Source organism: Eleutherodactylus coqui, chromosome 13 (assembly GCF_035609145.1).
Source record: "Eleutherodactylus coqui strain aEleCoq1 chromosome 13, aEleCoq1.hap1, whole genome shotgun sequence".
NCBI lineage: Eukaryota > Metazoa > Chordata > Amphibia > Anura > Eleutherodactylidae > Eleutherodactylus > Eleutherodactylus coqui.
Genome location: NC_089849.1, coordinates 86,247,613 through 86,261,072, shown reverse-complemented (window position 1 = coordinate 86,261,072; position 13,460 = coordinate 86,247,613). Strand labels below are relative to the sequence as shown.

General features: G+C 48.5%; 1 protein-coding gene across 2 annotated transcripts in view; it reads left to right on the top strand.

Moving 5' to 3' along the window:
- ZDHHC5 (zinc finger DHHC-type palmitoyltransferase 5) overlaps positions 1-12,240 on the top strand; it is a 42,365-nt gene extending 30,125 nt beyond the window's left edge. The window contains exons 5-12 of one of the 2 annotated variants that reach the window (XM_066586201.1): positions 2,577-2,749; positions 3,246-3,348; positions 3,431-3,522; positions 5,862-5,994; positions 6,409-6,532; positions 7,399-7,499; positions 9,602-10,032; positions 11,460-12,240. In XM_066586201.1, coding sequence (XP_066442298.1) covers positions 2,577-2,749; positions 3,246-3,348; positions 3,431-3,522; positions 5,862-5,994; positions 6,409-6,532; positions 7,399-7,499; positions 9,602-10,032; positions 11,460-11,598 — 1,296 coding nt within the window. In that variant the 3' untranslated portion in view covers positions 11,599-12,240. The remainder of the gene's footprint in view (positions 1-2,576; positions 2,750-3,245; positions 3,349-3,430; positions 3,523-5,861; positions 5,995-6,408; positions 6,533-7,398; positions 7,500-9,601; positions 10,033-11,459) is intronic. The other variant, XM_066586202.1, reaches the window with a different exon arrangement.
- The last annotated feature ends 1,220 nt before the right edge of the window (positions 12,241-13,460 follow it).

Genomic DNA, 13,460 nt, shown 5'->3' with positions numbered 1-13,460 from the left:
CCGCAATATTGGGTCACGTGTTACTGGCCGGGGGCCGCAATATTGGGTCACGTGTTACTGGCCGGGGGCCGCCATGGGGGGGGGGGGTCACGTGTTACTGGCCGGGGGCCAATTAGTTGTGGAATTTATAGTAGCTGTAGCAGCAAAGTGGATGAGATTTTGAAAATCATCCACACTGTGGGGATATAATTCCGCAGCATGCTAATTTTAAATATAATGTATATCAATAGCCCACCCAGCGCTCCGGCAGCTCCTCCCCGTGTGTTTTTCTAAACAGTCTTGTCCTTTTTATAATGATGGAGGTAAAAATCATGTTGTAATAAGCCACACCCCTAACCACACCCCCTTTTGGTAGGGGCGCCGCACTGTAAAATCTTTTCCTAGAGGTGCCCCAAGGCTGAAAAGGTTGGGAAAGACTACTCTAGATTATAGTCACATAACAGGCATACACGTCCCGTACATGGGGCGTCTCCCAACAGACAACTCCTTAACCCCTTAATGACACGGCCTATTTTGGCGTTGAGGACCAAACGATTTTTGGTATTTCATCTCCATTTTTCAAAAGCCATAACATTTTTATTTTTCCATCGATGCGGCCGTATAAGGGCTTGTTTTTTTGTGTGGCGAACTGTATTTTCTATTGGTACCATTTTGGGGTACATCCTTTTTTTTTTTTTTTTTTTTTTTTTTTTTTATATCACTTATTGTTTTTTGGGGGGGGAGGCAAAATGCTAAAAACTAGCATTTTTGCCTCAGTTTTTTTAGCGTTTTTTAAATACTTTTTGCCGTGCAGGATAAAAAGCGTGTTTAATTTATTGTTACGGACGCGTCGATACCAAATATATGGGATTTTTTTAATGCTAATATGAGAAAAAGCATAAACAAGGATTTTTTAGCTTTTTTTTAAATTAATTTTTTTGTACATTATTTAGATTTTTTTACACAATCTGTGTCCCTCTGAGGGACTTACAGTGCAGCACTAATGATCGCTGCGATAAGGCATGGCAGGACTTCTCTCCTGCCATCCCATATCGCTTTTTACAGCGATCTTGGGCATTGGCAATACAGGACGCCGGTATCTGGCATCCTGTTGCCATTGCAACCAGCCGGGCTATCTACGGTAATATCGTAAGAACCGGCTGAAGTCAGAGGGAGCGCGCTCCCTCTGTGAACCCTTTCCCTGCCGCGATCTACTTGGAGAAGGGGTTAACAGTAGGGGGCGCATCTCCGATGCCCGCCGCTGTTGCAGCAGGAGGCCTGCTACTAGTGACAGCCGGCTCCCACTGCGGGATAGCGCGAGATCTGCTATGATCTATCCCTATGACGTAAGGGTACGCCATTTTGCGGGAAGTACCCCACTCCCATGACGTACCCTTACATCATGGGGAGGAAAGGGGTTAAACCCCCATAAAAGCGACATGGTGATATGAGGGCTTGTGGGGTTTTTTCTCCTTTTTTTTGTGTCGAACTGTAGTTTTTATTGGTACATGTAATGTATTGTAAAACTTGTATTAATTTATTTACTTTATCAGTGAGAAAACTCATTGCTTTTTGGTTTTTGTTTTTTTTTTACAGTTCTAATCATGCACCATAAATTACATCATAACTTTTTTTTTCCCCCTGCGGGTCGGTCCGATTTATGATGACCCACATAAAAAAAAAAATTATTTTTTTTTTGCGCAATAAAACCCCTTTATTTTTGGCGATTATTATTTTTATATCGCTGCATTCACAGCCCCATAACCTCTTATTTATTTTTCCATGGGCGGAGCTCTGTGACTGCTTGTTTTTTGTGTGACGACCCTCGTTTTTCTGTACCACTTTGGGATACATACGGCTTCTGTGATCGCTGTTATTGCGTTCTTTGGGAGGCAGGATCAAATAAGTGTGCAATTTATTTCACAGGTCGTTACAGACATGATGCCAAATATGTGTTTGGGGGGGGGGTATACAAATTAGAGGAAAGTTTTCAATAAATGGTTTGTTTTTTTGCATTGCCTTATCGCTTACAATAGTGAAGATGGTCAGTGGCAAGCCGGAATGCCAGTACCTGGTGTCCTGTTGCTATGGCAACCCATCGGCCCGTCGCGATTACATCTGTGAACACTTTATATTTTGGCGGGTTAACGTCGAGAATCGCTGTCCTTATGTATTCCTGCTGCGGGATGGCACGGGCACAGCTACTGATCCTACACCAGCCACATGATGTAAATTGTATGTCCTTTTGTGTTAATTACCTACAGCCAGGTCGAGAACTTGCGTACTGTAGCGTTAAGGGGTTAATATGAGCACCGTTATGGAGATTTGCAGGGTGGGCTCCCAAGACCCCCTGCAGACAGCTGTTTATCTTGAAGTTGCCGATGCCTTATCCTTGTCCTGGCTGTGGCTGCTGTAGGTAGAATGTAGCATTGCAGCCTGATGGGCATGAGAATGAGCACCGCTGCCTGCTCTTAGAGGGGATCGTGAGTGGGGGACTCCCCTCTAACATCCTATATGCCCAAGTAAAGCCATGTCTGACCCTGACCTAGAGCAGCAGGTTGACCACCACTGATCTGTGTGACACTTTCTCGTTGCAGGAATTTGATCACCATTGTCCGTGGGTAAACAACTGCATTGGACGTCGGAATTACCGCTACTTCTTCCTTTTCCTGGTATCTCTGACATTGCACATAATAAGCGTCTTCGTCTGTGGCCTTTTCTACACGTTGGGACATCCCGACCAGCTCAGAGACATCCCAGCAGCTGTTACGTATCCTTCTGTTATGCCTCCAGAAACCCTGAGCCTACTGCAGTGGTGGGGTACATAGTGGTGCCTGTGGGGATTGGGGATTACACAGGACCATATGGTGATCTTTTGTGCCCTTGCAAATCACTACTTCCGATATTCCCCTGCTGTTACCTGGTGGGTTCCCCCGATCCCTTGCTGTTACCTGGTGGGTTCCCTGGATTCTCCTCCCCCCCCCCCCCTTGCTGTTACCTGATGGGTGTCGTCCCCCCTCCCCCCGCTGTTACCTGGTGGTTTCCCTGATCTCTTCTTCCCCCTCCCCCCTGCTGTTACCTGGTGGGTTCCCCTAATTTCCTCCCCCCCCTGCTGTTACCTGGTGGGTTCCCCTAATTTCCTCCCCCCCTGCTGTTACCTGGTGGGTTCCCCTAATTTTCTCCCCCCTGCTGTTAGCTGGTGGGTTCCCCTGACACCCGCCACCTTCATCAGCGTTGCAGGTTGTATTCTCTTAACACAATCTCAGTATTTCAGTCATGTGCGTCGCTGGCCTATTTTTCTTCCCCGTGGCTGGTCTGACAGGATTCCATATTGTCCTGGTTTCCCGAGGTCGCACTACAAATGAACAGGTCAGATCTCTTATGTGCAGTTTCTTTATTCTCCTTGTACTACTTGTTCAGTGTGAGACTTTTCATTTTTAATTTCTTAAAGGTGACTGGAAAGTTCCGCGGAGGGGTGAATCCTTTTAGTAATGGATGTTGTCGGAACGTGAGCCACGTACTCTGTAGCTCTCCACCTCCCAGGTAGGCCTGCAGTCCTGCTTGCCCGGCGTCCGAGGGGCCGTTCACGCCCTCCATCTTTGGTGTTCTGTTATTTCTTTTCTTTTCAATCATATTTAATGAAGCCGTAGAAATGTTCACATAATCAGGGAAAAATGTCACATTTAATTGTCGCATTCCTGGCAGACTGGTACTTATTGCAACAGGATGTAAACTTGCGTCCTGAGCTCCTGCCATCCTGGAGTCGGCTGTAACTGAGAGCCAGCCTCACACTGCAACAGCAGGGATCGATGGAAACAGTGATTCCCTGATCCCCGCTGTTAACTATCTACATACCGCAATCAATGTACATTGCGGAATGTCGGGGTTCACAAAGGGAAAAATTATGGCGTTAAAAAGGTTGTCCCAGAATTTGAGTAATTCCCTTTCCTTTGGGTAGGAAATAACTTGTCGATCAGTGGGGGTCTTACCGCTGAGACCTCCACCGATCTCTAACGGGACTCTCGTGACCCCTTCTGCCTGTCACTGATGGGGTCACTTCTCCCCCTGCAGTGATGTCAGCATGAAGGGAGCGCTGGTCTAGCATTCATTTCAATGGGGCTGATGGAAATACCTGAGCCGATGCTGCTTGGGTATCTTGGCAGTCCCATTGAAAATTAATGGAGTGTTTCCGTACCCAGTGCTCCCTTTAGTCTCCTCCTCACTGCAGGGGATGCAGTAACCCTGCAGTGAGGACGACGTGGGACACGGGACCCTCGTTCTTCAGATCGGCCGGGATCTGGGTGATGAGGTGCCACACACCCCGATCTGTGGATAGGGGATAACTTCAAATTCTGGTACAACCACTCTAAGAGGAATGATGTGCCTCTACAATATGGAACAAAGTGAATCCAATATCCTCACAATAAAGGAAAAGTACAAAGCTGGAGTTGTCCTGAAAAACTCTAAACCTAGTGAACATTTATACCAGGGGAGACAAGAGGGAGGTATTGCCCCAACGGCTCAGCCGCGATGAATGTGCTGTCCGGAGTATTATGTCTAGGAGGTCAGATCCTCTCAAGCACTTTGTTTGTCTTGACCAATTCTAGAAAGTTTCCCATTAACCATAATCCACGATGGCTTCTGTTTCGCACAATCTGGGGTAATTGTACGAGTTTTTTTCCATGCGCCACTATTTCTTTTCCAGCAGCCAGAGACATAAATGAGGTTAAATGTTTGTAAATTCTGGAGATGTGATTGGACAATCTATTCAGTTTCGGATCATTGAAATAAAACTGTCAAATACCTTTTTGTCGGCTTTAGCCCTTTACCGAAGCATGTGGCTTCACCTCTCGTACACCTTCGCTTTGGGCTGTCGGCGACCTCTAGATCTGCCCCCTTGAGTAGATGCTCTAGTGATGGTCGTGCCCCATGCAGTAGCATGAATGCCCGTGTCGGTGAGAACGGCCGCCTAGAACAGGCCTTCCTCCATTGATGTGCTCTGAATGGCACGGCGTCTCACTGGATGTAATTCATTTTGGGACAGTGCAGTCACACGACTGGCTCCCAGAACGCAGAAAGCGTGACGGCAAAAGAATTGTTAACCTTTCTCTATTGGCAGGTGGGGCAAAATGAAAGGAGGTAATGCCACAGCCAAAAAAAACTAACTTTTGGGTGTGGATGAAGGGGTGGGGAGGGGTATTCCCTCTCCTTAAGGAGAGCACCTAGAAGGTGAGAGAGGAGACTTATAAGACCATCCGTACTGGAAATATATGCAAATAAGGAAGATGGAACAATACCTCTGCAGCGCCACCTATTGGGTGGCGGCAGCATTCCTTCAAATCAAGGTCTTTAGAACAAAGATTGGGAATTGAGGGGGTTGAACAGGAATTTTTTTTTTATCCATTCGTTCTCTGTGACATATATGTATGTCCCAAAGCTGCAGGTTGAATTCAAACCAGGGCCGAGTCGGCTGCATACCTGGCAGGTGACAACTGCTTGAAACAGCTGGCGCCTACCACAAATGCCTGCTATCCGAGCCAGCTCCATGTGCGGCTATTTGACAGCTTGCTTATACAGTGAGCATGCATGCCATTAGCCGGGAAGGGTGTGATGCCCAATCGCCAGTTCCTGGCAGGCAGATATGGTGGAAACCGGCAAGCGTGTTCATGGCTGATACTATATGGTCAGACAGGCACGGTCACTGCCCTTGACTATCTTTATACCAGGAATAGGGGACTGGGAAGTTCCATTCACACCTTGGTGGTCCCAGTAGAACTTCTGAAACATCAAGTCAGTATGTTACTGATGCCAGTACTAACAACGCGCCCGCTATATCTGTACCTGCCGGTCATTGATATACCTATATGTTGTCTGTTTCTCAGATATATAAAGCGCAGTCAGAATCAGTCTGTCCTGTCTATATCGCCTCCATTTTTACGGCCCGAAGTATCGGAGAGTCAGATTGGCCTTAAAATACTGGATAACGGTATACAGAGTCCCCTTCAACACTACCAGGTACGGTATTTCCAAGAAAACACTTACTTATTTTATGGTCCGTCCTTATAGCAAAACTATTTCCAAGAGGTATAACAGAGGGATGTCACAAAGTAGAGTTTGGAGTAGCACTCTAGAACTGTTCATGTAATGGGAGAACACAAGTATTTACTACAGACAGGTCAGGAGAGCTGGCGGGTCCTTTTATAAAGGAGTTGTCTCATCGCCGATATTGTTGGCATGTCATTAGGACATGCCACCAAGATTTTATACCAGTCTGACCCCACTGACCACTCGACCAAAGGGTCAGTGGTGCTAAGAAAGTGTCTCCTTTTTGGTGCCAGATAACTTTTTCTGTATCTTAGTGATATTCAATCAGTGCCTGTGATGACATAACTTTAATACAACCCTAACTTTCTTCTTCCCTTCTCACAGTCTCGAAGCAGTCTCGAGTTGACGGAATCTCAGTCAGCAGATGCAGAACCTCCACCACCTCCAAAACCTGACTTGAGCCGTTATGCAGGACTTAGAGGCCAGTTGAGCCTCACTGAGAGAGAAGGTGCGTTACTCAAATGGTATAGTCATACTGAGCGCACTGAGTGTCGCTGTCTTATCCGTGCTCCGTATGGCGGAGTTCTGGGGGCTGGATAATACTACGCTCCAAATAAACCCTGTCTGTGTACTAGCATGCAGTTAAGGCCCATTGACACGCAAAGATAATCTTTCAAACGATTGGAAATTTTAGTGATTCTTTTTGCCTAAAGTGCTAATGGACACTAATGTCCATTAACCCTTTATCATCTTCATTTGCATGTAAAAGTACCTCCGGGAGCTGTTTGCAAAGCCCAGCGTGTGATTAAACAGGCTCTGCACACAGCTGCCTTGTTCTCATCGGGGGGTACCGGCAGAAGACAATGTAATCGCTGGCTCCTGTAAAAAACACGGCATGCAGTCTATTAAAAGATACTTTATTTCTCTGTGGCTGAACAATGGATTTTAAGTTCACCTTAAAATCATTGTTCAGACGAAAAGCGCACGATGGCCGCGTTTACATCTAACGATTATCGCTTATTTGTGGTCTTTTTGAACAAATTTTGAGCGATAATTGTTGCATGTAAATGTGCCTTTAGATTTTTTTTTTATCTCATGCCCCGAGGTCTCCAAACAAGAGTAACGTATGCCAGTTGGGAAAGGTTTCTTCAAGCGATTTTTCTAATTTAGGAAATCCATTTTTATGTGACTTCTCAGTTAATGTGGGAGTATTTCCATCCATGCCTGACTTCTCCTCTGGAGGCGCTGCAGAGAACCTGAACACTTGCTGCCAGGTTCCTTTGCAGATTTGCCTTGTGATTACTCTTCGGCAATGAGTGTCTGTGTTGTATGTCTGTGGTGGTCGTTTTGACGTCTTGTATAACTTTTAACCAGACAATTCCCTATTGAACACAGAGAGCCCGCCTACTCCTACCATGTATAGATTTCGCCCGGGCTTCAGCAGTGGAAGTGGTGGACCTGCACCCAGTGCAAAGGTAAGATCCCATTTGGTAGTATTGTAAATGGTCCAAATCTTTTATGGTTGAAGGCCTTAACTTCCCCTGGTTGGCATACGCCGTGCAGCTGAATATAATCTATTACACTGTCCTGCACCCCTTCAGCATGGCTGGTACAGACTGTCGTGCTCTTCAGTAGTATAAGAGGCAGGATGTCCAGAGAACAGTCCGCCCTTCCACGATCACGACTGTATTTTGCATATAAAAGTGCACTTTCATACGTTTTAGTGGCTCTTTAGGAAACTGATACAAATGTTAAAGTCTGGCTATCTGATCACTTTGTTAGGGCAGCTTCACCTGAGCGGATGTTGCTGCCGCCCACATGAGTCGTGTGGCACACAGCAAGTATACAATAACCCTGCGTACTTGCTGCGTGCCGCCGATCGCCATGCGCTATTTTTAGAACACGCTACGATCTTTTTTGCGTGTATTTCGCACAATGTGTGAGCGACAACATGGGAGCCTATGGCAGATTGGTAAAGCATATTGCGTACGTAAACCCCGCTTGTGTAATACGCTATTAGAATACATTCGTGTGAAGGAGCCCTTATGGGGCATGTACAGGATTAGAAAAACATTGCAACTTTCTTCCAGAAACAGTGCCACGCCTCTCCACAGGTTGTGTCTGGTATTGCAGTTCAGTCCCATTTACTCACTTTTACAAAAACTAAGCAGCAATACCACACACAAAACCGTCTAAGCAGCCATGTTTTTCTGATCCCATGCAACCCCTTATGGGAAGACGGTCGAGACTTATGTTACTTCTGCAGTTGCAAACTTCCAACAATGCTCTGCCTGCATTGAAGGAGAGACAAGACAAGTTCCACCCTCTTTAGCTAGGCATCTCATCCTAACATGGGCCCAGAAACTTAACTTCAGCCGTGCTGCTGTCGGCACAGTACAAGCGTCTGATTCCCAGGGACACACCGCCTAGTAATTGCAGTTTATTCCAGTTTAGGCCCCTATGTCCCTAGCGTCAGGCCCCTATGTCCCTAGCGTCAGGCCCCTATGTCCCTAGCGTCAGGCCCCTATGTCCCTAGCGTCAGGCCCCTATGTCCCTAGCGTCAGGCCCCTATGTCCCTAGCGTCAGGCCCCTATGTCCCTAGCGTCAGGCCCCTATGTCCCTAGCGTCAGGCCCCTATGTCCCTAGCGTCAGGCCCCTATGTCCCTAGCGTCAGGCCCCTATGTCCCTAGCGTCAGGCCCCTATGTCCCTAGCGTCAGGCCCCTATGTCCCTAGCGTCAGGCCCCTATGTCCCTAGCGTCAGGCCCCTATGTCCCTAGCGTCAGGCCCCTATGTCCCTAGCGTCAGGCCCCTATGTCCCTAGCGTCAGGCCCCTATGTCCCTAGCGTCAGGCCCCTATGTCCCTAGCGTCAGGCCCCTATGTCCCTAGCGTCAGGCCCCTATGTCCCTAGCGTCAGGCCCCTATGTCCCTAGCGTCAGGCCCCTATGTCCCTAGCGTCAGGCCCCTATGTCCCTAGCGTCAGGCCCCTATGTCCCTAGCGTCAGGCCCCTATGTCCCTAGCGTCAGGCCCCTATGTCCCTAGCGTCAGGCCCCTATGTCCCTAGCGTCAGGCCCCTATGTCCCTAGCGTCAGGCCCCTATGTCCCTAGCGTCAGGCCCCTATGTCCCTAGCGTCAGGCCCCTATGTCCCTAGCGTCAGGCCCCTATGTCCCTAGCGTCAGGCCCCTATGTCCCTAGCGTCAGGCCCCTATGTCCCTAGCGTCAGGCCCCTATGTCCCTAGCGTCAGGCCCCTATGTCCCTAGCGTCAGGCCCCTATGTCCCTAGCGTCAGGCCCCTATGTCCCTAGCGTCAGGCCCCTATGTCCCTAGCGTCAGGCCCCTATGTCCCTAGCGTCAGGCCCCTATGTCCCTAGCGTCAGGCCCCTATGTCCCTAGCGTCAGGCCCCTATGTCCCTAGCGTCTGGCCCCTATGTCCCTAGCGTCTGGCCCCTATGTCCCTAGCGTCTGGCCCCTCCCAATTTCCTATGGTGTAATGTATAAAATGATGCACAGACTTTGAACTGACATTGTGTCGGCACAGATGAGCAGTATGGAATTACTTTGTTTGCTGTGTTTCAGCTCCCTCGTGTAGATAGCCTGCAGGACTCTCCTATGCCAAACTCCGATCTCTCTCGTCCCCCAAGTTCTCGCTCGGAGCCTAGTCTAGAAGCAGACTCGTGCCATGCACCACCAGCTCGGTCCTCCAGCCTGCGCTCTGCTACAGGGACTCCGGCACCACTTCCCTCTCTTCCATCAGAAGGAACGACGTCCACCTCCTACAAGAGTCTAAACCAGACGCAGAATGGAAGTCTGTCGTACCAGAGTCTATTGAGCCCTTCTGATGAGACGGAGCCTGAAACAGCTGGATACTCTTCACCGTATCTCTCAGCTCGAGAACGCCTTCGACCGGCCTGTCCTCCTCCAATTGCTCCCCGCTATGGCAAGCCACGAATCGCTCACCATCGTGCGGTGGACACAGATGCAGCAGCTCTACCGTTGTTGACATTAAAGTAAGTTTGTTGTTCATGCTGTCCATGTTCAGGCCATCCTGGGTTTGGGGAGCTTGTAAAGTCTACAGCTGGCTGCTTGTGGTTTACATTGTATCACTATTATTACTGGAGCCACTATGGGAGGGGGGGTCACTATTACTGGAGCCACTATGGGAGGGGGGGTCACTATTACTGGAGCCACTATGGGAGGGGGGGTCAATATTACTGGAGCCACTATGGGAGGGGGGGGTCACTATTACTGGAGCCACTATGGGAGGGGGGGTCACTATTACTGGAGCCACTATGGGAGGGGGGGTCACTATTACTGGAGCCACTATGGGAGGGGGGGATCACTATTACTGGAGCCACTATGGGAGGGGGGGGGGTCACTATTACTGGAGCCACTATGGGAGGGGGGGGGGGTCACTATTATTACTGGAGCCACTATGGGGGAGGGGTGTCACTATTGTTACTGGAGCCACTATGGGGGAGGGGTGTCACTATTGTTACTGGAGCCACTATGGGGGTGGGTCATCACTATTATTACTGGAGCCACTATCGGGGGGGGGGGGGGGGGGGTCATCACTATTATTACTGGAGCCACTATCAGGGGGGGGTCATCACTATTATTACTGGAGCCACTATCGGGGGGGGGGGGGGTCATCACTATTATTACTGGAGCCACTATCGGGGGGGGGGGTCATCACTATTATTACTGGAGCCACTATCGGGGGGGGGGGGGGTCATCACTATTACTGGAGCCACTATCGGGGGGGGGGGGGGTCATCACTATTACTGGAGCCACTATCGGGGGGGGGGGTCATCACTATTATTACTGGAGCCACTATCGGGGGGGGGGGGGGGGTCATCACTATTATTACTGGAGCCACTATCGGGGGGGGGGGGGGGATCATCACTATTATTACTGGAGCCACTATCGGGGGGGGGTGGGTCATCACTATTATTACTGGAGCCACTATCGGGGGGGGGGGGGTCATCACTATTATTACTGGAGCCACTATCGGGGGGGGGGGGGGTCATCACTATTATTACTGGAGCCACTATCGGGGGGGGGGGGGGTCATCACTATTACTACTGGAGCCACTATCGGGGGGGGGGGTCATCACTATTACTACTGGAGCCACTATCGGGGGGAGGGGTCAACACTATTACTACTGGAGCCACTATCGGGGGGAGGGGTCAACACTATTACTACTGGAGCCACTATCGGGGGGGTGGGTCATCACTATTACTGCTGGAGCCACTATCGGGGGGGTGGGTCATCACTATTACTGCTGGAGCCACTATCGGGGGGGTGGGTCATCACTATTACTGCTGGAGCCACTATCGGGGGGGGGGTCGCCACTATTATTACTGGAGCTACTTTTCGTCACATTTTAAGACTTTTATTTCTTCCTCTGCTCTGACCCGCTCCCTTCTCTCTGTAGGGATGAAACTCCGGTGAAGTCGTCGCACTCTCGCAGCAACGGTCAAGCTACTGTCTCGCCCCCAGTGAGCCCTTCTCGCCCAGGAGGTGTAAAGACTGTGTCAGGAGTGGGGGGGACTACATATGAGATATCCGTATGAGGAAATGAGACCTTCTGGGCACACAAGACGGTCCAAGTGACCGAACTTATCAGTGTGAGAATCAACCATGGCCAATGCTGGACCCCTCTGTGTGTGCCCCCTTGTTTCCGTGGAGTTGCTTGTGGGATCTTGTTTCTTTAAAACTTAAAAAAAAAAAAAAAAAAATTCCCCAATCACGTTTCTGAGTTTTAGGGGGGCAGAAGATGGGCGTTCCGACACGATGCATTTTTACTGAGCGCCACCTGTCTTTTATTGATAAAATGGTTATTCCTTACTCCATATTCATTCTGACTCTTCTGCTGCCACCAGCGTGCCGGCCGCAGCCACGTGTTCTCTGGAGTGTTGCTTACAGTTCCACCTGGTGATTGCTTTCAGGTCAGAAGTCCTTCTTTTTCTTAGGCGTGGAAGTTGGGGTGCATTTCTTTTTTTAATATTTTATATTTTTTTATTTTCCTGTATTTGAGGAGGAACATGATCTGCACAAGTTTATAAATACAGATGAATATATGATATTATTTTACAGCTGGGGAGCAGGCAATAAATACCCCTCCACCTCCAAACCAGGGAGAAATGAGGGAGGGTGCCTTCATTTTTATGATTTCATTTAAAAATAAAATGAAGACCAAATTGTTGAGACATGTATGATGGGTGTGATGGAAGATTACTTATGTGTGCAGCACTGGAAAACAAATCCTTCTTTTTGCTCAATTTAAATTTTTTTTTTTTTCCTGGAATTCTTAATTTGTCTTCCTCTTCCCTTTCCAATCCATTGTCTGTCTTCTTACATTCTGTACAGCTCCAATGTCAGAAGACATCCAACAGGGTATTCTTACCATCTATTGCCAGCCACTCCTCTCTGGCACACACTGGCTTTAGCCAGCAGATGGCACCGTTGTATAACAGCAAAAAGAGAAAGCCTTTCAGGAAACCCTGAATTCAAAATTGGATTGGAAAGGGTTAAGTGCATGTTCGCTCAAATTCTTCTATTTTCCTTCTGGTGATCCACCCGGAAGTCTTTGACGCCATGCCTCCTACGGAAAACTGCAAAATAGCTCTCCACCATAAGGGTGACATCACACGTGCTCGCCAACGTGCGATTTGCCAGCAGATGCGAGGTAATTTCGTAGCAAAACCGCCTCGCATCACTCCAGGGAAGTAGCGATACCCCATTGATGTCAATGGGGAGACCTCACATCACATCGTGCTTGTGTGCACCTATCAGATATTGTAAATATTGATGATATATCCAAAGGTAAGTCTTTTAATGGCACATCAGCCAGGGTCCATCAGCTGGAGCCACAGCTCTATACATTGCACAGTGGCCCCAGCTGGTATGACATGCTGATTTCAATTGAAGATGGGGTATTGGCGTAACTCTTTAAATTTAGATTCGGCCATAAGGCTACCGCAATCTGCGTTCTCTCAGGTGTCCAAATTAATTAATGCTTATCGGAGAAAGAATAAGACTTCAAATGTGTGAAATCACCACTGTGCTGTTTTCAACGAACTAACCCAGTGTTAAGTTTAATTTTATCATGTAAGCAGAACAAGGGGACATATAGTGGCCAATCACAGTGAGCCAACTCTGCAGATCACTACAAGGTTTGTAAGGAATACATTTTATGTGATGTGTTGCTTAGATCACTGATAAGGATACAGGACTGCGGATGCAATAACTAAATACCGTCTCTCAGGAAACGCTGCCTCTGATAGGTTTGAACTCTTATGGTCCTTTTACACAGGCTGACAGTTCTTTAAACTACTGTACGGGTGCTGACGTCACCGCTAAGATAGAGTGCACTGAAACACTTGCCGCTGGATCATGGGGTTCTTGTAGGCTTTTTGCTCAGCGCTTCACCTTC